Source organism: Juglans microcarpa x Juglans regia, chromosome 2D (assembly GCF_004785595.1).
Source record: "Juglans microcarpa x Juglans regia isolate MS1-56 chromosome 2D, Jm3101_v1.0, whole genome shotgun sequence".
Classification (NCBI taxonomy): domain Eukaryota; kingdom Viridiplantae; phylum Streptophyta; class Magnoliopsida; order Fagales; family Juglandaceae; genus Juglans; species Juglans microcarpa x Juglans regia.
The window spans coordinates 6821466-6843566 of NC_054596.1; the positions used below are offsets into that span (position 1 = coordinate 6821466).

At 37.5% G+C, this 22101-nt stretch overlaps 2 protein-coding genes across 2 annotated transcripts in view; both read right to left on the minus strand.

Annotated features, from left to right (window-relative positions):
* Window positions 1-956: 956 nt before the first annotated feature.
* LOC121248203 (rhamnogalacturonan I rhamnosyltransferase 1) lies at window positions 957-4965 on the minus strand. The gene is made up of 8 exons (XM_041146593.1): window positions 3850-4965; window positions 3222-3289; window positions 3004-3092; window positions 2731-2896; window positions 2340-2629; window positions 2002-2206; window positions 1757-1914; window positions 957-1592 (listed from the first exon to the last, which is right to left on the minus strand). The coding sequence occupies exons 1-8, from the start codon at window positions 4160-4162 to the stop codon at window positions 1346-1348; spliced, it is 1536 nt and encodes a 511-aa protein (XP_041002527.1). The 5' UTR covers window positions 4163-4965; the 3' UTR covers window positions 957-1345.
* Window positions 4966-8864: 3899 nt separating this feature from the next.
* The window catches only part of LOC121248204 (auxin transport protein BIG), a 38518-nt gene continuing 25281 nt past the window's right edge, over window positions 8865-22101 (minus strand). The window contains 8 exon segments of the mRNA XM_041146595.1: window positions 8865-9882; window positions 10322-10825; window positions 11439-12464; window positions 13928-14071; window positions 14457-14858; window positions 15108-15330; window positions 15413-19972; window positions 20064-20295. Coding sequence (XP_041002529.1) covers window positions 9061-9882; window positions 10322-10825; window positions 11439-12464; window positions 13928-14071; window positions 14457-14858; window positions 15108-15330; window positions 15413-19972; window positions 20064-20295 — 7913 coding nt within the window. The 3' untranslated portion in view covers window positions 8865-9060.

Consider the following 22101-nt stretch of genomic DNA (forward strand, 5'->3'; position numbering starts at 1 on the left):
TTTTTTTTAAAAACAAAAATTAAATCAGGGAAAACATGAACATATGCAAATAGTTGGGATCAGACAGGTCAGAGCTTTTGCAACACAAAAATTGGACAAGCAACCGTATTGGTTTTGAGGCTTACGTGCCTCTGTGGTTGGGAACTTGGGTGAAGGCTGAGCGGGTTGGATTTGGGAGAGTTGTTGTCGGGAATTCGATCGAGTGGCTTGTGTGGTGTGGAGTTTAAAATGCGATGACTTGGATGGAACATGAGGTTCATACAAGTTTGATTTAGCCGTCTGGACCCGAAGATGTTGTTATTATCTTTAATAAAAGAGTAATGCTTGATCTAAATTAAGAACGAACAAGTTTTGTATAAGGAAAATGATAAATGTACTTAAAAGAGAAATTTATAAAAATTTAATTCTCTACGTGTCAGTTATTGATATATTAAAAATCATGAAATTTAAAAAGAAAATTAACAAAATGAATTTTATAAATAAAATTGTAAGTACATATAACACTCTTTGCACAAACCTTTTTTTTTTTTAAAAAGTGGTGCATATTAGAAAGAAATGAGATTTTTTCAAATGGATCCCTTAAAGAGACTTGCACGCGATTGCATAAATCATGCATTGGCATTAGACTAGGATGTACACCAACTTCTTTCGTCCTTCTTTCTTCTTTAATGGCAATAATGATTCCGTTGAAACTTAAAACTCGCCGACTTCTTTGGCGCTTACTGTGGTACGAAAGCTACGTTTGAAGTGCACGCACGGTTCTTGGATCGACACTATGAAGTTATAACATGTTTGATGCCCTAAATCGTGGGAGAAAGCCTTAAATATTCAGAATTCATGGTACGTCTTTCTTGCTCTACTACAACCACTTATGTTTGAATGATGGATTATTCCATCTTTAGCATTATGAAATCCTATGATAATCAATTCATTCTCACTGCTGGATTCCACTCAGATAGTTGTCCCGCCAAGGCCATGCTTAGAGACTGCGCAGAAGCTTAGTCTTTTATTAAAAACTGATTGCTCATAAATGTACAAGAATATATATGAAATAGGTGGGGGAGGGAGTGAGGGGTGGTTATAGACAAGTCTCTGCTTCTCTTTACAATCATGCTGATTTAATAATCAGCCCCAAAAATGGCAGGTTTTTCACTCTTTGACATGAATTTGATTATTCAAAATTGTGAAAATAATATCCCTAGCAACACTTGCAAAGCTCACTCCAAACTTGAATTTCATGTGTAAAAAAGAATCTCTTCTCTGTATATAAACCACTGTAAAAAGATTGTAGATAACCAACCATCTGTGATAAGTACACAAGAACGGGAGGCAAACATGAAAATAATCATGTGTTCCTCAATGGTTCATCTTGCAGTTGCAAACACTCGTATGGGTTGGCATAGAAATAATCTTCTTCCTTAGGTTTAGCAGGAATGATCACTCGTTTCTTTGGGCTTCCCATCCTATTGGCATGAATTTGTTTCACAACAGAAGAGAAGTCGTCCCAGCTTAATGCCCCATCGTTGTATTGATCTAGTAAACCAACTAAAAGCTTTCTGTCCAACAGAAGAGTCTTTTTGAATCCTAAAAACCTGAAACCCCAGGAAAAAAAAAAAATAATGTTCTCCCATCAAAGTCTGGTACTTTAGGAAAGTTGGGTAGTAAGTGTGCAGTAAAGTTATGATGGTTGGTAAAGTTCAATCAAAACTCTCGAATTCCTTTATAAGAGGACATGGCATTGGCAGCTAAATATTACCTGCGATGGCCTGCAACTACTTTAGCCATGTTTCCATCATACGTAGGAACAAATAAATCACTCTCCAGGGAAACAAGATAATCCAATGCTGCCATTTGGGATGAGTGATTCTTGAAATAACTCAGCTCTGAGGGATCCAGCAGACTATCTTTTGTGACCTGTAGCATAAAAGCTAAATCAAATTGTTATGGCATGCATCTCCAAGTAAAAATATTAGAAGGTTGCTTAGGCTGCTTCATACTGACCAAGTTAGGAAAAGCTTCCACCAAAGGTGCCATCCTTCTTTCCCCACCATATATATCTCCAGCAGCAATATAAATTTGAACGTTACGATCAATCCCGAGTGCACTCAATACTAATGCAGTTTCCTCAGGTGTCAAAGGGCACAAACCTTTTTGCCTTTTAAACGTGGAGTTTATAACTTTTTCCCTCCACCAGGTGTATGCATATCTAATGAAAGGTTGAGTTGCCACAGTTAATAAATGAATTAAAACTTAACTTTTAAAGTTTTGTAATGGAAAACGATTGAGACAATCACAAAAAAGAATTTAAACATAAAAAAAGAAGGATTAAGAAAAGGAACCTCATTTTTGTGAGTTCTTCCACCTCATAACTGTTGCAACTATGAGTGCAGCCAGAGAAAGCCAACATATCCATTTCATATCTGAGATGAAGGACCAGGAAGGGGCCCTTCTGCCTCAATATCCTGACAATTCTTCTACCCAACTCCTCTATCTGGGAAGTAAACTTCAATGCATTAAAGTTTACTCGGCAGCGTAACTGCTGAATCTCAAGAGGCAGACCGTTATTAGCCAGTCGAGCATCAGTTCTATTTAAATGCAGAACTTTGTGCTTTTTCACCAGAGGAAGAATCTGTTGGAAGAGACTTTTAAAGATCAGTAGAATTAGTACAAATTGAGGGACAAGGTTTGAAGCAAAAGTTTGATCCCAGCAGTAAGTACTCATGAACCTACCTGATCAAGGTAGTAGGACATGTTAGACCAACTAATCGGTGACAATGAATATAACTTTCGCTTTTCAACTCTTCTCTTGAGCCTTGATGGTAACTCCTTCACTATCCGAACCTCATCTCTCAATGATTTAATAAAATGATTCACATCAAATATGTCATGGAAGTCACTGCCACATTAACAGGACACTCTTAGAACAGAGGGCAGTCCAAAACCAAAAATCTAGACGCTTATGAAGAGTGAATTTATCCATGTTTCAAAGGACTATCAACCTACCTTGGGTCATGCCAAAAGGAGGTTTTATCCAGCTCTGGAACAATTAGTGTGATATTTAAGTATCTGGCAATGGTAACCATGTCGCATATCTGCAGAGAAGATCCAGAAGTGAAACACAAAAAAAAGGTGGACACAGTAGCCGCCACGAAGAGACAACTCAGAGAATAGCAATTTAACAGTGATAGAGATTGTAATGGAAGTAGCAGGTCACAACTCACTGCTGCTCGCATTTGGTTTAGGCCTCCATTGCAGGAAACCCGAAGATAACCATTGTTCTTATAAATCCCTGCAAATAAGAATTATTAGATTCTGAAGTACTGATAGATGAATTAACAAATCCCAACTTTTCATTGGAAAAGAAAAGAAAAGAAAAGAAAGAAAGAAAGCTCATAATGGTTTTAAAGAGTAAAAAATCAACTACTGCAAAACATAAAGCTGAATCAACTAGAAAATTGTCTTGCAGACACAGGCTATTTTGCTGACTATGGTGCTTATTACGAGAACAGGTGAGACAAAGCAATTGAGAATTTACAAGAATTCGGTAGTTATCTTTTCTAGATTTGCATCCCTACGAACAAGTAAAAGACACAAGTTATTGAACTTAAAAAGCGATGGATTTAAAAGTAATAAACAGAAAAAGTTTACATAGTAGGTGCATGCAATGACAGAGTTCAAGAGAGCAAGATTGAGCTGGGAAAACACCAAACAACAAGCGTAAGAGACAGCTAAAACTGAAAATTTTACTCAGCAGCAGATTATAACTTAAATTAATTCGATTATTCATCAAACGTCTAATTATAAAAGTAAAGAAAGCAACTGAGGTATACTTTCAAGCCCAACACTCACTTTTTGGTGGGGAAGCAACTTTGATCGGAGCAGCAGGCAATTCAGCGTGCAGAGGCAATTCTGAAGGGCTGAAACAAGAAGGCCAACCCTTCAACACTCTTGGCCTCCACAGCTCTCCCAACGTCATTAGCTGAGCAACACAAGCACAGATCAACATAATTGTTATGACCCGAATTACGAACAGCTTCATTCGAGGCCTCAATACCATCAAACTCTTCGACTTTCCGACCTTCACCTCACTCCAAAACTTGAATCCCATCTCGCACTCATCCCTATAACTACGCTTCCCATCATAGCCCGTCACTTTACACATTGTAACTCTTCCCCTCCAACTCAATTAACTCACCCCCTAATTCGTACAGATTTTTTTTTTTTTTTTAACTCTTCAATGTTATTGCAACTTTGAATTCACTGAATGCTTCAGTGCCAAAAATTGACCTTAATACAATGGTATGAACTTGTCACTCAAATTTGTGGTCTGAAATGTCTTTTAGTAAGGATGGTGCAAAACTGGGAAACAATGATTATTCTAAGCACATGGTAAATGTTATCTTCACAAGATATGCTCCAAACTTGATTAACATAAATAATCAAAGCTTCTTGAAAGTCTAAAACTTTCCTCGATCCTTAAAAACTCTTAAGCATTAAAGAAACCAAACCCAACCCTTTATAACCATAAACTTAAAGCTTAAATGCACCGTGTCACCATCTCATACTCATGTCCCACCGCACCGACCATGACAATCTGAACCAAAACCAGAAAAGAAAAGAAAAAAATAATAATATGATATTGTTTCAACTAAAACTTCATTAAGAAACTACTTCTGGCACAATCTTATATATCCGAATAAGTAGCAGCAGATTTCCCGTGAAGATTTCATGCAGTATCCCGCCAAGATTCTTCGGAGAACAGGTCGAAGTTTGTTGAGAGAAGAGATATAACAGAGAGGTAGATATCGGTATATCGGTCCTAATTAGGCCATAAACCTCAGAACTGACAACCCAAAAGCCTGTAATTGAGGCGCCAAAAGTGTTCCATCTACTAGGAAGAGACGTAAAGATTTTAACCGTACCATATGACAATTCTTTGTATCTTCATAATCATACCATTTCTTTCGGTCTCCTCCTCCTCGTTATTTTTTCCTTCTTTTTTTTACATACGTACGTACTTGTTTCTTAATATATACATCCTCTTCTCAAACTTATATTTATCCAGTACTTACTGTAGTTGTATACTGTATGTACTACATGTATATTATACGAGCTAGCTAGCTAGTACCAATATTTATGAATATATATAGCTTATAGCTTGGGTAATATAAAAATATAGAAGTTTAATACACTCAGTACTCAGCCCACTGGCCACTAATAATTCTTTGGAGAAAACAAGTCGTACATGGATCTTTAATAAGGGTGATAATATGTGACACGACTGTTAATTCAATATGAACACAATATGATAAAAATAGATTAGGGTTTAGTCTTAATGGGTTCAGGTCAAAATGGATTGACCGGTTAAGACACAATTGCTTAACGGGTCAACCTGTTTTGACCTATTATAACCTGTTATGACCCGTTAAGAAAGTTAAAATTACAATTATACTCTTATACCTAAAAATAAAATTATTGAAATTTTAATTTCGATATTTTTATTGTTTAGATTGTAATTTTGGACTTGTAGTTAGTTTTATATATATATATATTTTTTTATAGATATTGTGATTTTAATATTTATATAAAATTATGTTAAACTTAACTAGGTCAAAACGGATTGACAAGACACGACCCATTATGCTAATGGATTATGTTAGGGTTTGTGATTTTGATACGATAAACTTAACGGGTTAGGTTAGAATTGACCTATATAATATATATAATATACATATTTTGACACGATACGAACACGACCCGTTAATACGATTTGACACCCTTAATCTTTAGTGCCAAATTAATGAGTCTTCACCCATATTATATTAAAAGTTCAACTGCAATCAATGGCCATATATAAAAGTCTTAAATGGAGGAGACTATAAAATGAGAAATTTTGGAAGAAAAACGTTATATATGTTGATGTGATAGCGTGACATTGTCTATATATTAATCTTAAATTTTCTTACAAAAAAAAAAAAAAAAAAACTAATTAGAATTGATCAATGGTGTGGCAATATTAATGATCTCTTGCATTTAAATAATAATAATACAAGAATACTTCATGATGATCAGTATTACCACATCAAAACACTGTAATAACTCGGAATATAGAGAGAGAAGAAATTATAAATATAAAATTAGAACGTTTCAAGTTCACAATCATAACAACCGTGAAAGATGTCAGGAAAGGAATCACCATTGTTAGTGCTAATAAATGGGATTATTATTACAGCTTTGTAATATCCGTTCTTTCTTATCTCATGTGTCCGTTGGTGGATTTCGACTGTGACGTATCAAATGTAATATACACTTTCTACCTCAAACTCCGCATCTTTAATTTATTTGCAAAACTAACCGCATGCCCATTAATGTTCATGTAGTGATCATACTCATGAGGTCGGAGATCATAAGGTTGGATTATGGAGCACAAGCACACGTTTCTACCCAATCACTGGCTTTAATATTTCTGCACCCACAAAAGTTAAAATAAAGGGATAGTGGAAATTCTCCGATGCAAGGCATTAAAATTAGAATAGGCCGGCAAGTGATCTGCAGTCACATCAGCTTAAGACTTTTTTTTTTTTTTAATCAAGATCATATTTTTCTGATTGCTTATGTAATGCTATATATCATGCGTATATATGTAGTCTTATGCAGTAAATACTGTAATCTAATATTTATAGTATAGAGATTTAGAAAAATGTTATTCTTGAGTCAGTGGATAGAATGCATATAGTAAAGTGCTTACATGACATAATTTTATTTGAAATGATAAATTTTAAAATTTAAATCTTACGAATTAAATCTTACCGTATGTAAATAGTGTTACAAATAATTTTTTTAGGTGGCGTTTATTTAAAATTTGTACAAATTATTTATTTAATTATAAATGGAAATGTTTTTGGATCATTCAATAGCCGACAAAATCCCATCGATTGATTATTTATTTTTGCTCCGCTGTCGCTGCTCTCGCGTCATGAAATATATAGCATGTGATCATATATAGTGATCATATATATATATATATATATATATATATATATAGGAGTCTCTACAGTTGTGGAAAGTCTAATGCCCATTAAAAGCCTGTATATGTTAGTATTGATTATTTATTTATTTTTAAATTCTTTTATGTTGAGTTTATTAATGATGGTTGTATCAAATATAGGGTCACTTCCTTATTGTTTTTTCTTTTAGAAATTTCATTATATATTTCTAAGTTTGGAAAACAAATAATTAATTAATTTAAGCACCAAAAAGGCACTTGGATAATAATTAATTAAATTAATTATTTTCTATATTTTAAATAACTAATAAATTAATTAAGTATTCGAGTAATGAAAGTAGAAGGTCATCTTCCATTTTTACAGCACAGCTAACGTGGAGTTCCTTATTCGGTGCATTAATGCAGCAGTGATGAGAGGTGGCATTGTCATCTATTGACCATCCAACACTAAAATGGACATTGGATCTGGTTCTAAACTTAACTTCATGACAATTTTGCTGGGCTCAATTTATTAACTCTCACGCAGGCATCATCATTGGGTATATATCCTTCCAAATTAAATTCACTAGTTTTTTTCTTTTTCCTTTGTTGATGGGGAGATCTCATGCAGTCATCATCCTAATTAATATTCATTTGAGTAATATTTCACACCCCTGCTTGCTTTGATATACCATCCGGAGAGGAGACGTAACAACAAGATTTTGCGTAGCATCTCATTCGATTAGGTGGTGAGTAGATAAATATCGGAGTATCCGTGTGATACACATATTAAGCCCCGTTTGGATAGTGAAATAAGATAAGATATTTTTAGATAAAAGTTAAAAATTAAATAAAATATTATTTTTTAATATTATTATTATTTTGAGATTTGAAAAAATTAAATTGTTTATTATATTTTGATGAGAATTTGAAAAGGTTGTAATGATGAGATGAAATGAAATGAGCTGGGATGATTTTTCAATCCAAACTGTGTGTAAATATTTAAAATAATTTTTTAAAAAAAAAAATTTATTATATATAAATAAATAAAAAGAAATTTCAACTTTTAATAAAGTTATTGATTTGACATATTAAAAAAATGCATCGCTAGAAATGTTTAAATAAACCATGAAAGCAACTCAATTTGCATGCAATATAAATGGTGGGTAGAAAAAACAGTACGGGTATAGCTTAGTAGCCATGGGACAAGTCTAGAATGAGCTGTAAACTTAGACATCATGGGCGGGGGTTCGATTTCTCCTTAAGAGTGCTCATGGATTGTCTGATACATATGAATCCAATATTTTATGAATGGGTAGATTTAAAGGGCCCTACTTTGATGAGATTCCACATCATAAGCAGAAGATGAAAAAAACAAATAAAAAAAGCATTTTGTATTGAAATTGTTTAAAAATTCATTGAAAATGGTTTAATGTGTTTTTCAATATATAAAATTTCAATGAAGTTGAGTTGGACTAGATTGATATTATAATAGATAAATATAAAAGGAAAATATAAAAAACCCATATTATTAAGAAGATATAATTGACACGAAGGACAAAGACCAACAAACTTTAGCAAGTTGGGCTAGTCAATATTCTTCAACATCTATATAGATTCCCAGCCCAATGGCTCAACACAAGAATAATGCGAATCGTACATGGGCCTTAAAAGTAAAAACCATTTTGGTTTATGTACATTGATTCCAGCAGGTTTTGATCATATATTAGATTCATGAAATGAACATGTTTTCTGATTATAAGTCACGTCTTTTCATATTTGCAAGTATTTTATTTTGGCGATTACATGATACTCGAGTTCTTGGAATCTGAATGCGTAATGGAAATCAGAAAATTAATGAAATGACAGTTTATTTTTAGGGGAAAACAAGTTCATTTTTTCATTAACAAGGAGCAATATATGTCCGCACAGACTAAAACCAGACAGTTTTCTCACCCCTTAACTCAATGGGGATATAACAGGCAAATTTTTTGTGTATTCGTATGGTTGGAGGGAGTTTTGTCACTCGAATTTTGCATTAGAAGACATTAAATGCCCCCGAATCAGTCTGGGTTTCAGCTTTTCCCCGCATTAATGGCAGCATGGACAAAGTCCTCACACCGCGTGATCCCCCCAGATAAAACATCGGGTAAAACACCGATGATGTCAAAGGCCTCCTGCAGATCAGTGGCGGAATTCATGTCATCCAGCCATGCGAGCAACTCCTTAGAAAACCCAGCCATCTCCTTCACGTTAGATAATCTCTCTTTCATCATCACCTCCCAGTCTTCCAGCTTTCCACTCTCATCTTCCCCTTCTGAGACTGCAGATGTTCCTTCTGCTCTGGCAGACGCCAAATTTGCTGATTTTTTTACTTTGAAGAAATGCTGCAGCTGTTCAATCAAACCAGTATAGACAAGCATTGATCGGATAATAGATAATAGATCATCGGCACCCTCTGATTCAGTGCTAGGGCTTCCCCCAGTGTTTCCTGGTTCTGTTCTGACTATGGCTGTTGATCCACGAGCTGCTGACCGGCCATGAGTGTGCTGCATGTATGCATGATAAATTCCACGCTGCAAGAAGGCGCATCGGTGCTGTAACCAGGATTCATATGACTCTGACAGAAGTGAATTCACCATCATAAATTGGACAGTTTCTTCAGTCCCCACAGAAGCCTGTGTTCCAGATGGAGTGGAGGGCCTGGAATCTGTCGTGGAAGAGGTTAAATATGCTGAGACGGCCTTGGCAATGGTGCGATGCTGAGAGGGGCTTCCCTGATCAAGAAGGTGACGGGCCATTTGGATCATGAAAGGAAGAAATCTTGAGTTGCTTTCCCTTCCACCACCTCTGCTTTCAGCACTAAATGACGCCCCTGTAGCAAATCGAGCTAGCATCTACAATTGAACATACGGATAAGACATATGAAAACCAAATGTGAGACATATTTACAGTATGAAAATTCAAGTTACAGAACCACATCACAATTTAGAAAGGACTGACCCACATTAGTACCCAGATGGGAGAGTAATACATAGCCCATTCAGAAAGATATGACTTACCACAAATAGACATATATATATATATATATATATATATATAAAGTTCTCAATGACATATTTTTGAGACATTATTTACCATCCAAAACAAGAAAGTAATATTCAAAACATCATTTCGCCCTTAATATATATCATGACAAATCCTAGATATGATCAATCCAAACACTATATCAACATCAAAATTTTTTGGATAGGTTTCAGTTGATAACGAATATCAAAATAGAAAAATATAGGGAAGGGAAAAAGGTCACAAGACAAGCAAAGTATAGTAATATACCAGAACAATGTCGTACGTCAACAGTCGGAGCTTGCTTCCATCAGCACGTCCAAGAGCATTGAGATTGTCCCAGAACTGGTCAACATAACGAATATACTGTGGTAGAGGAACAGAAGGACCTCTCACGGGGAATAAGGAATTGCAAAGAGATTCATTGTTTCTGAGGGTTGCACCTTCCCACTCTTTCTTTGGATTCTTCAGAGCAGCATCTGCTCTTTTTGCCTCTTGATGGCATTGGAAATGAATGATATTGAAGTAACTCACAGTCGTATAAACATACTCTCCACGTGCACTTCCTGACGGGCCAACACCTAGGTTCACCCGCTTGCTGTAAGAGTAAACACCCAGCAAGTCAGCAGGCCTCAAACTGTAACCCTCTCGGCACACCATGCATGCCAACCCATCTTCCTCCTCCTCCACATCTTCCAAACCTTCAAGGATTGGCCGAGCAACAACAATTCGCTCACCACCATCTGAAGCTAGTTCTCGTCGCATTCCAAGCCCCTGTTCCAATTACCAGCAAGGAAATCAGTTTCCACCACACCATTACTTCGTTTCCTTGCATCAATATTCAAAATGTACTAGCATTTGTTCCTTTTTTTTTTTTTTTTTTTCAGTGAAGAGGATTCAGAATGTACTACGATGCATTATATTTTGTTCATGGCTTCAAATGGCTAGATACTACGGGAACAGTGGAAGGCGAAATAAAAAAGGAACAGACTAATGGATAACAGCCTTTGATAATACAAGGAATACTCCTAGTAGAGAGGAAAGTCCTAGAATCCCGAGAGAGAGATACTTACAACAATTGAAACCATACACTTCCAAGTAAAGCTTCTTAAAAGTACAAATATGAATCAGAGAACAATTTGAGATATAGAAACTTAAATTTCAAAAACAGTTTACAACAAAAATAAAGCACCCAGCATAGATCATGCCTATAATCTTGTTTTATCTGACATTATCACAAGCCACAACGAGAAAGATTTTGTAATACTTGCTATTCCTTTTCTTGGAAGTGAAATTAAAAAAGCCACAATTATCACCAGCCCCAATTTAGTAAATTTAGACGGATATAGAAGCAGAAGTTATCCGGTAGGTCCAATGGAATAATTACCTGAAGCAACTCTTCTCTCTTCCTTAAAGCTCGACGCCTCATTTCATCCCTCGTTGCATTACGCAACCTGTGCACCTTCTCCTCCAAGAACCCATCTCCTTTCCCCTCCTTGTTAGATAGTGTGTCCAACAAATTTTCTGCCCTCGCCCCAATTTCATTTTCTCCAGAGACTCCTTCCAACGCATGAAGCAGTGGTAAGATTCCACCCTCATCTATACACCTTTGGGTGGCCAAATGCCCCATTGACAAGCCCCTCAACATAGACAGTATAAGTGGTACAGAAGGCAGTTTTAAACCCACTGCCCATTCTGCACTGGATTTAAAGGCAGCCTGCCCTGCCACTGCAAAACTATTGGTCAGATGTCCGACTGCACCACCAGTAATACCCTTTTCTAGGATAATGTCCTTTAGTCTCTCTCCACAAGAACTAGTCTTAAGCGACTCCGAAACCCTAACAAAATTTTCCAGAGTGAACCTCTGCTTCGTAGCTTGCTGACCAAGGCTCTCGTCTTTGGGATTGTCTTGGTGTTGTTTCTGCAACCGATCAAATTCACCCCAGTCTTGCAAGTAAGGGCTAAAATGCTGGATCAGCGCTTCCATTGCAGCAGGTTCACCATATGTCAAATAAGGCAGAATTCGTGCAACCATTTCAGTGTTCCTCTGCTGTTTATTTGATTTCTTAAGGCCCAAAGGATGTGACAGCCTTTCCAGGAACATGAGAACTATTTTCTTGGCCTGTTCCCCTGTGCCAGTTTCTTCACTGGTAACAGTAAAAGCACTCTGTGTAATGCTAATGTTGTCACTCTCATTTGCTTCCAGCGTCAGACTTTCCACAATTAACAGAATGCCTTCAGCTGGCTCCATGGCATCCACAGAGAAGGCTCGCCTTGCTGTTTCAAGAAGTAGACCTAACGCTCCTAGTCTCAACGCAGCACGTCTGTTCTCTCTTATTTTGCAACAATACATGAGGAGATTAAGAACTGCAACCAACTGCTCTTGGTTGGACTTAAAATCATCTCGCAAACGCTGCACAATTTTAATAAAAGTCAGATAGGTTAAAAACAACTGAAAGGGAGCAAATGTGAAGAAAAAAGAAAATGATAAAGGTAAATCCTTTCGATAAGCTTTTGTATTAAATGGAGGGAATTTTTGCAAAATAAGTTTTAAAGTAGTCATAAAATTTAACAAAAATGCCCTCCATTTATAAAAAGAGTTGTAAAAAAGTTCTCTATCGTTACTCAAGGAAAAATATTTATACTATTTTCGTAATACAATATGATCAGATTAAAAGGAAAAACTGAGCAAGTTTATACAATCAAGTACAAATATGCTAAATTCAGTAACAAATATGGCAGCCCATGGTATGTGATATCCCATATGATAAGGAATGAGAGTAGGTGGTGTATAGGATCTCACATTGCTTGGAAATGAGAAGTTCTTGCTCTTTATAGGGTTCCAATGAGATTCCAATTATATCATTGACTAGTCCTTTTGGAGTATAAACCATATGGTTTGAGCATTCCATTGGGGAGTTACATGGTAAGATCCTATGGACAGTCTAATGGTCATAGATTGGTTACCCATATGCAAGAAGAGTGGGAAACTATCAGTCATCCTCAGCTTCATTGTGATGTAGCTAGGGCTTTGTGGGCTTAGATTTTTCATCTCCTAGAGATTGAGTGGGTGCCCAAAGGGTGGTGAAGCTATTGGCAGTTTGGGGAGGTAGATTGGGAGGAAATTATTTATGAAGATGGCTCTGATGTGCTTGAGTATATTTGGAACGAACACAATGCCTAAAATTATGTAGACTGTGAGAGAAAGCTACTAGAGCTGAAAATTTTCTTGCTTAAATCTTTTGTACGAATGGTCAACCAACCATAACACTACTAGATTTTCTTCTTTCATAGATGTTCGAAATTCTTGTTCTCTTTCCCCTTCTTAGATAGGTGCTCTCCCATATATACTGCTAGTGTACTTGTGCTTTTAATAAAATTCAATATCATTACTTATCTAAAAAATTTGTTTACAACATGGCAATAGTGCATAGCTTGGAAATGACAAATTCCTAAAATTTTTGAAATTTAGTTTCTGTCTGACATAGAATACAGAAATATGGATTCAGATATTCATACTTAATCTATAAATCAAATTCAACCAATTCAATTAAAAACTTTAAGAAACTATGTCCAAATGCAGCATCAATTCAAAGAGAACTGAAAAAATAAATAAAAAGAAAAAAGCAATCTTCTGAATATGTGGATTGGTTTTTATTACATTCTTGGTAGTGAGTATTGAATCTTTATTCATGGTAGATCTTATGTAAATATGCACCTTCCACTCCGGCCATTTCTATTTCTTCTGTAAACAAATTAGTGTTCCCAAATAAAAAGGCCCGGTGACAGTTTTGAATTAACACTAAGAGCAGTATGAGGAATATAAATCAATTCAACTCGGGCTTCTTAGACAGTAAAGAATTGTAGCCCACGCACCTTGATCATGTCCAAAATAATTTCAAGCCCACCAAATTTGCAAACTGCACCTGCTATGGCAAACTCAACCTCTGGATCTTGTGACTCCTCTCTATCTTCCTCCAGCTCTTTAATCATAGGCTCAGTTGCTTCGCCATCTAATCCCTGCCAAAAATACCACCAGCTAAAAATGCTGAACGCCTCTCACAAGAAGCCAAAAATCTATAGTCATCACCATGATTTTATCTACACCTTAGACAAAATGGACAAAACACCTAACACCCACCATCCTCATACACAATCCTTCAGCAATAAATTTAGTCAGTGTCTCTCAAAATCAGAGCATGGCCATCGTTATACAGAGCAGAAAGGGTAGGTGTGAATAACAAATGCATTGGATGGATCCCAACACAGATCTCCATGAGCAGGAATCATATGCAGCCAACAACACAGATAACAGGTACAAAAGAAGTTCTTCAGTTAAGTGGGAGCACACCGTTTTCAAAGCTATTTCCTAAGAACCATAAATTAAAAAGTAGTATCAACACACCTGAAGACGGTACGTCACATTCATAGGTGGACAATCCCTGGCTGAAGTAACAGTACTAGGGGACATCAGGGTAGTATTAGCCAAAGTGCTTGAAGATTGGTTCGACTTTCTCCATACTAGCTCATAAACTTGAGCAATGCTCAAATCAAGAGAGATGATATTCCCAGCAACTAGTAACTCCATGCCATAATCATCTTCGAGGAGACCAAGCAGATCCAACTGGTGGCAAATTTTATTCTTAACATCACGCATCAATGGGCCAATCTCTGAACTGGAATAAGGATTCTTCGTCATTGATCCTCTGATGAATTCTTCTTGAGTGTGTGCCTTGTTAAGAACCAACAGATAGGTGGGCTCTGGTTTTGATGGGCAGATTAGATTGCAGAGCTGCTCTAAGATAAACTGCACATGCAGGTTGAAATAATCTTCAAATGGGCAATTGCATCAACATGATACAAACTTAAGCTACATATTGAGAAAACAAATCAAGAATAAAAATAAAACAGAAGTACAGCATATTAAAGTTGTAAAATCTATAGAATTATAAATTACTCATCCAATAAGAAATTTATCTGAATCAAGTCAAGATGCAAAAGAATCTCAAAATTAAGTTCAAATAGATTAAAATCTTCAAACAAAACTTTTTCATACCAGAGAAGTTCGTCCTTTACGCTCCTCTCCATGGATTTGCAAACCACAGATACAGGCCCGGATAAACTGTCGCTTATTTTCGCTGCTCTCAAGCAGAAGGCTATCTAGAAGATCTTTTAGAAGCCTGTTGCAATCACTAATCAACTTTGTCTTTTGCACTATCAAGCCACGGATGACGATAAGAGCTTCAAGGATTTCAGAGAGCAGATTGTCATGCATGAATCTGGCACAAGATCAAATGGTATTACATACGAGAAAAGAAACAAGCTCACAAGAAAACAAAAATAATATGAAAGAAGTCATACCTGGATCTAACATTGGGAACCTCTAAAAATTTTCCAAGGAGCTCTATAAGCTTGTGCAGGATAAATCCCTGCGAAATGTCAATATGCAGGCTCCTTTCCAGAGAGTCAATATTACTCACTTCTTTGGTAATTAATTTACAAATTGTACTTAGACATCCCTGAACGGTCAAAAAGAGCCGAGAATCTTCTGATTCTATCATTTTGAAGAGCAACTCGAAATATTCAGCTGCACTTTCACCAGCAGATAGTGTTGCCGGTAACAGAGACACTAGTAAGTTCAACAACCGAAATCGTCTCGATGCACTCTGGGCACACAATAAACTTATCAGCATGCACATTTCTGACCTTATTGACTGCGAGCAAGCACTCAGAACAAGTTCTGTCACCCAAGACCCAAGTTCAAATGCCGATAAGTCACTCTTAGCTATCTTGCAAGCACGCCGCTTCCACCTTAGCACATATTTAAGCGCTAGGTAATCATGTTTCTGGGGCCGAGATCTTTGACCTGCACCTTTAACTGCCTGAGACACCTTGTACTGCCTTCTAACAAAATCGAGATAAGATGCTCCCTTCTCCCACTCAGAATAGCTCAATAATTGAATATCCTGAGTCTTATGGGAAGCATCCCAGTTCTTCTCCAATGACTCTGCCTGAGATTTGCTCCCACTCAAAACACCACTAGAAGACCCAGAGACATTAGCATTACTTTCATCCTTTGTCTGCGAAGCAGGAGCAGATTTTCCAAGGCCTTGCTCTTTGTCTGCAGTATCAGGTTTTGGAGGAGTACATGCCTGAGATATAATCCTCAGACAAGGAAGAATAACATGCTCAGATATGGCAGGATGTTTGGCACCCAATTTAATGGATGAAAATAGCAGTTGAAAAACAATGCGTAACCTTGATTCCCAGAACTCATCAGCCAGAGAACACACTTCTGAAAGCAATAACAACTCTTCGCGTGTAGCCAGAGCAATGTCCATGGAGCGATGGTGTTCAAGGCAGTACATGACTTTCTTCTGTATAAGGTCGTTCAACTCAGTCACCGCATTTATAACACCCTCAGAGAAAGTACAAAGTACTGCCCTAGCTTGGACTCGAGCAGTTTTGGGACCTTGATGAATGTTATTTTCAAATAACTCAGATAAGATGCCAGATGCAACAAGTTGCTTCTTAGAGTTTGACTGCTTTGATAGCACTTGCAATAATTCAAGGCACTGAGTCACAAATGTAGCTGCACAGCCATAGCAATTATTTGGAGACCTGGATACGACAAATCTTGAAGCAGCGACTCCATTATCAGAATGTTTCTGGTGCAGATAACTCATCAAAACCCGGCGTAAACCTTGCAGTGTCTGAACACTTTTACTAACAGAATCAAAAGCAGCTTTACACTTTTCACCATACAAGACACCAAGAAGAGCAATTTTACGATTTATCTTACATGAAGGTCCAGGCAAAGAGACCATCATTTGCTGCACAGAGTCTTTCTGCTGTGAGTCCATATCATTCTCACCAATACTTGATACAATCTTAAGCAGTGGCTTCTTGAACCCCAAGAGTTGCTGATATCTCCTATGAGCATTTTCTGATTCGGATTCTATAGCTGCTAAACCCCTCTTCATATCATCATCATTCTCCATGTTATCAAATGTAAAGCTGGGTTTCGCTGTGAAGTTGAACTCAAATCGGCCATATTTGCTGTACCCACACTCATTGCATAAAAATGAATCCAGATTCTCGTAATTGATGTTACGACATTGCCTACATTGATATGCATTCTCATGGCAATTGCCACATATCCCATGCTTGTCAGTGACAGGTCGACTGCACCGTGGACATTGCAATGGTTCGAGGGATAGGGCCTGTAGATTTTCATAGAAAGAATCCAGCTCAATCATGAAGTTGCAAGCAGTGATTGGAATGGGGAACTCCACCTTTAGCTCATTCTGATTGAAAGCAAGATGACAACTCTTTGCACGTTTCCACAGAGATCGATTATTTTTCAATTCTGACAAGTCAGACACAGGCCGATTATTGTAGTACAAGTTCAAAACTTTCACTGATTTAGACTTTCGAGCATCATGAACATTCATGGTCACAGTCTGAATGGTGTAACTCCCTGTGCATTTCACTATGATTCGGTTGTCAGTAAACTTTGTTTCAGATTTCAGACTTTCTAGTTTCATCCTACTGTAAGGTACCTCAGGCGAACTGCAAGCCACACAAGGTTCACTCTCAAGATAGTACCCATCAAATTCCACTAAACCACTTAAAGTGTTGTATATGCGGGAATTTGGATGATTAGCCAATAGCTCGTTTTGTGAATGAAGTGTATCAAAGATGCATGTAATAACATCAGGGGTCAAGCATCGATCCACAAGTTCAGAACTTTGTTGCTTTGAGCTAATATCAGGGACTTTGCCCAGTAACCACGTGACAAGTTCTGTGTATTCAACAATATTCTGCCCATACATAGGCAGGAATTTGAATTTCTGCAGGAGAGTTGTTAACAAGGTTTCCTTGAATGACTGCTTCCCATGATGCCAGGCACCATAAAGAACACACTTGGCCTCCACACGCACTGAGCTTGAATTCCACTCCAGCAGAAAACAATCTATAAATTGCCTCAAAACATCACCACCCTTGTCGGTGAAGATATCTATTATTGCCTCCATATCTAAATAGGACTTTTCTGAACCAGATTCAGTTCCATCATCACCTTTCTTTTTCTTCTTTGAATCCAGCGATTGAGTACCTGATTTGTTAGAGCTAATAGCTGTGTCGCCTGCTTCAGTTTTTTGTGAAGAGTGGCCAATATCCTTTCCCGCATAAAAGGCCGAACTCAAGAGTTTTAAAGCCTGAACAACTGACTCCTCTCCAAAATAAAATACTCCATTCATCAGGAAGGGTAAAACATCTCCATGCCTCAAGCAGAATTTCTGCCAGTTCCTAGGCCGTGCAGCAGCTACTTCAGCCATCGTAGAAAGGCACTTCACAATCTTAACACTTCTCTCATATGAGACAGGATTTTGCAAACCACCTGATTTGTTTATGCGTTTGAAAAGTTTCTTCACTTCACTAGAGAACTGCCAAGAGTCTCTAACACTGTAATAGTGAGTTTTGCTTCCACATAGATGCAGGAAGAGCCTCCTTGCATATCTTCTGACAAAGGTTGTATGAGGATTGTTAATGTAACTGCAGAGAACATCCTGAAATCCATCCAGCTTCAAATCCTTACTGTATGAAGTCTTGTAAACCTTCTCTTTCTCACCAGTTTTCTCCTGTTTTTCTGGCCGCACTAAGGTGTATACAAGCCGGAAAGCATTCTCTAAAAGTAGCCTGTGGTAATCGACAAAGATATCCATCCGATGGGCTTTGGCATATGAATCTAAGAAGAAAGGAGAGAAATTACCTGCTGGAAGATCTCTCCGTACTGTTAACAAAGACCCACATCCAGAACCAGGGCCCAAACCATGAGCGGTTTCAAAATTAGCAGAAGGGGACTTAAAAACATGCACAAGCTGCTGCAGTATTTCCATCAAATAATTGATAAAGCCCTGTTGCCTAAGAGAATCACAAGCTCGAAGTAGCTGGGTTATAAAATCATCTTTTTCCTGATCATCCAAGGAAGATTGGGCAGCAGCTGAAGCAGAGGGTGGAATCTGGATAACATTCTTGTCATGTTTTTCTACAGTTCCAGCTGATTTTGGAATGGAACCATCACTGCCAGGCTGGTGCCAGTTTCGGAGCATCAATGTGAAGAACATGAAGACAAGGATTGCAACTTCCCCAAAAGAAGAGCGGGTTCTGGCATTAAATTGCCTGTTGAGATTGATCTCATCCAAAAACCATTTAATTAATTTCTCTAGATCCAGGCTTTTGGGCTTCGAACTGTCTATAAAAGGTCCACCAACAGCAGATGATAGTCTGTAAAATAGTTGCATCACAGGGATCGCCCGAACCCCAGAGGTTGTCTCCATCCATCCTTTCAGCTGTTCAAGAAGCTCAGAAAGAAGCAAAGAATTTACAGCCCGTTTTGAAGCAGAAATTGAAACTGGGTCAGTCACTGAAGCAGAAAACTCTCCAGATTCATTGGGCTCCTCCAAGACATGGATTGATGGAGCAGAAGTCTGCATGGTAGCTTCTGCAGTAGCTGGCAACAAGTTTGTATCACTTACATCATCTGGTGTAAAGTGAAATTCATTGCCATCTCCTCCAATTGAATCAATTTCAATTGGAATTGCTGTCATAGGATGATCTCTTGTGTGTGGTGGAGGGAGCCGGTCTGCATCTAACACTTCATAACATGCCTCACAAAGATCAAAATCAGGACAGATAGTACAATGCCACCTTCGCCTAAGTATAGGAACAGTGGAGCAACCATCACAACAGTATTGAACAGAGGAAGTGATGGAATCTTCTTCAATCATGACTTGTGTATTTACACCAGTTGGGTCAGAAGGCACAGTAGCAGATACTGTATTTTCCACAGCATCATCTGTAGCTAACATGGTTTGCTTCGGAAATGGAACCTGGAGCAACCTCGAAGATATAGCCAAGCTGAAAAGGCAAGTGAAGTATAAGCAAGGACATGAAAGACAAAACTCAATCCAGATGTCAGGCAAAGAAACAAGAATGAATAGAAGTGTACCTGCTGGAAGTCTGAACCGCCTCATTGGGGGAAAACAGAAGTTGCTTGAGTAAAACAACAGCAGGTGCAACAGAGCGTACAGTATCCTTTCCATGTAAAGCGAGGCATTCAGCATAACAATAAAGGAGTTCCACAGAAGATATAACAACATTGTTCATAGTTTGTGTGTCAGGCTGCTCAAATTCCAAAATTCCCCAAAGGACTTGCATAAGCCCATCCACGACTTCAGAACCTGTGTCAATGATAGGAACAGCAGTTTATATTTACTAAACCCAAAATAGATCAACAAATAAACATATCTCATCACGTCTAGAACACAATTGGACCTCAAAAACTAGTTCTCAGTCCAACATTTCAAAAATCACCTTTTGAACTTAGCCACCAAATGCCTGATTTCCACATTTTCATTTTAAAAATGCATTTTTTGCCTCCAAAAAACTGTACTAATCAGACCTTTTGGTGCCAGATATTGTTGACCTACTTCTTGACAACTTTCAAGCTTCTGGCACTAAATGGTACCATCAAAACTGAACCATGAATGCACAGCAACCATAGAATTTAACAAATTGGCATGATCATCCCTATCAAGTTTAACATGTTTGCATCATAGGAAGGAGTTTATTTCTCCGATCAAGTGGAAGCCGCCTAAGCCAAGTTGGGTTAAATTAAATGTGGATGGGTGTTCTCTTGGTAATCCGGGGTCTTCGGGCGCAGGAGGCATCATTCGGGATGAAAAAGGTGATTTGCTTTGCGGGTTTGCTGAAGTCTCTGGGCATAATTCTAACAACTATGCAGAACTGATGGGTCTTCTTCATGGGCTTCGGTACATTGGTTTGTTGGGTTTTTGTTCTGTGGAGATTGAATCGATTCCATGCTTGTGCTTAACTGGTTGAGGAATCAGAGATGTGGCCTTTGGTACATGGAAGATTATTGGGATGAAATTCAGAGCCGTATAGCTGGTCTTAATGTTTCTATTGTTCATTGCTATAGAGAATGTAACTCGGTTGCTGATGGATTTGCTAAAATGGGTGCTAAGGGTCACACTGGCTCTTGGTTTTCTTTATCTGAGTTACCTGCTCCTATTAGAGGTATTATCCGGTTGGATAGAGGGGGTCTTCCTTATCTCCGGAAAACTCGAAGACGTTGATAGTTGATTTAGAGCGTTGGTTTCTCCAGGTATGTTTCTTCCTCTGCTATCAGTTTAATTTTTTTCTTACTCTATGCTTGTGCAGGTTTCCCTTGCAGGGTTTTGGTCTTGTGTTATTTGCTTTAATTTTTGTTTCTTGGAGTCTTTTGTATTGCGTTTATTTGGTTTTTTTGGAGACCTGGATTTGGTTTTTCTCATGTAGCCTCAGGTCTCGGGTTGTAACCACGGTATTCCTCCGTCACAAGTGAGGGTTTATTAATAAAATCGGGACGGGGCTGCTATGTGGGTGGCTTCCAGCTCTTCTTAAAAAAAAAAAAAAAGTGTTCAACAAAGTAATAAACAAAAAAAATAAAGTTTTCTAAAAAGAAAATAAATGGTGTTCAATTTTAGCACCCCCTCCCAGAATAAAACATAAAGAGTACACAATGAAAACTTATTCCCATGTAAGACAGATGCAAACCAATTAATCCAACCATCTGATTATTTTATGAATAAAAAAATGACATTTAATGAACTCTAGTGTAGAAAAGAATGCTGCTAACCACAGAATAAGAGGAGAGTATCTTCAAGACCCCAAGGCCCAAGGGTTATGAGCAACTTATCCAAACTTAAGAAAAAGCAAAAGCAATGCTGGTCAATGAACACTAATACCTTTAAATATAACAACACAACATGCAAACATACCCAGTATAAAAAAGTAATAACAAAATAAAATATTTTTTTTTACAACAAAATTAAATATATAATGAAAACTTTACTCAACCCATCAACACAAATTAACGAAAAGCCACCACAAATATCCAACAGAAGCCCAATTAACCATTAAAAGGCCAATTCAGAATTACTAATGAATATACAGTAAATAAGCTAATTTAGAAGATAATGCACACA

What these genes read in the sequence shown, in the direction of transcription:
- LOC121248203 (XM_041146593.1), bottom strand. Translation starts at nt 4,162, where the DNA reads ATGTGTAAAGTGACGGGCTATGATGGGAAGCGTAGTTATAGGGATGAG. An exon ending in TGTCCTACTACCTTGATCAG is followed by an intron (nt 2,630 to 2,730) that starts GTAGGTTCATGA and finishes CTCTTCCAACAG; the next exon opens with ATTCTTCCTCTGGTGAAAAA. An exon ending in GTAGTTGCAGGCCATCGCAG is followed by an intron (nt 1,593 to 1,756) that starts GTAATATTTAGC and finishes CTGGGGTTTCAG; the next exon opens with GTTTTTAGGATTCAAAAAGA.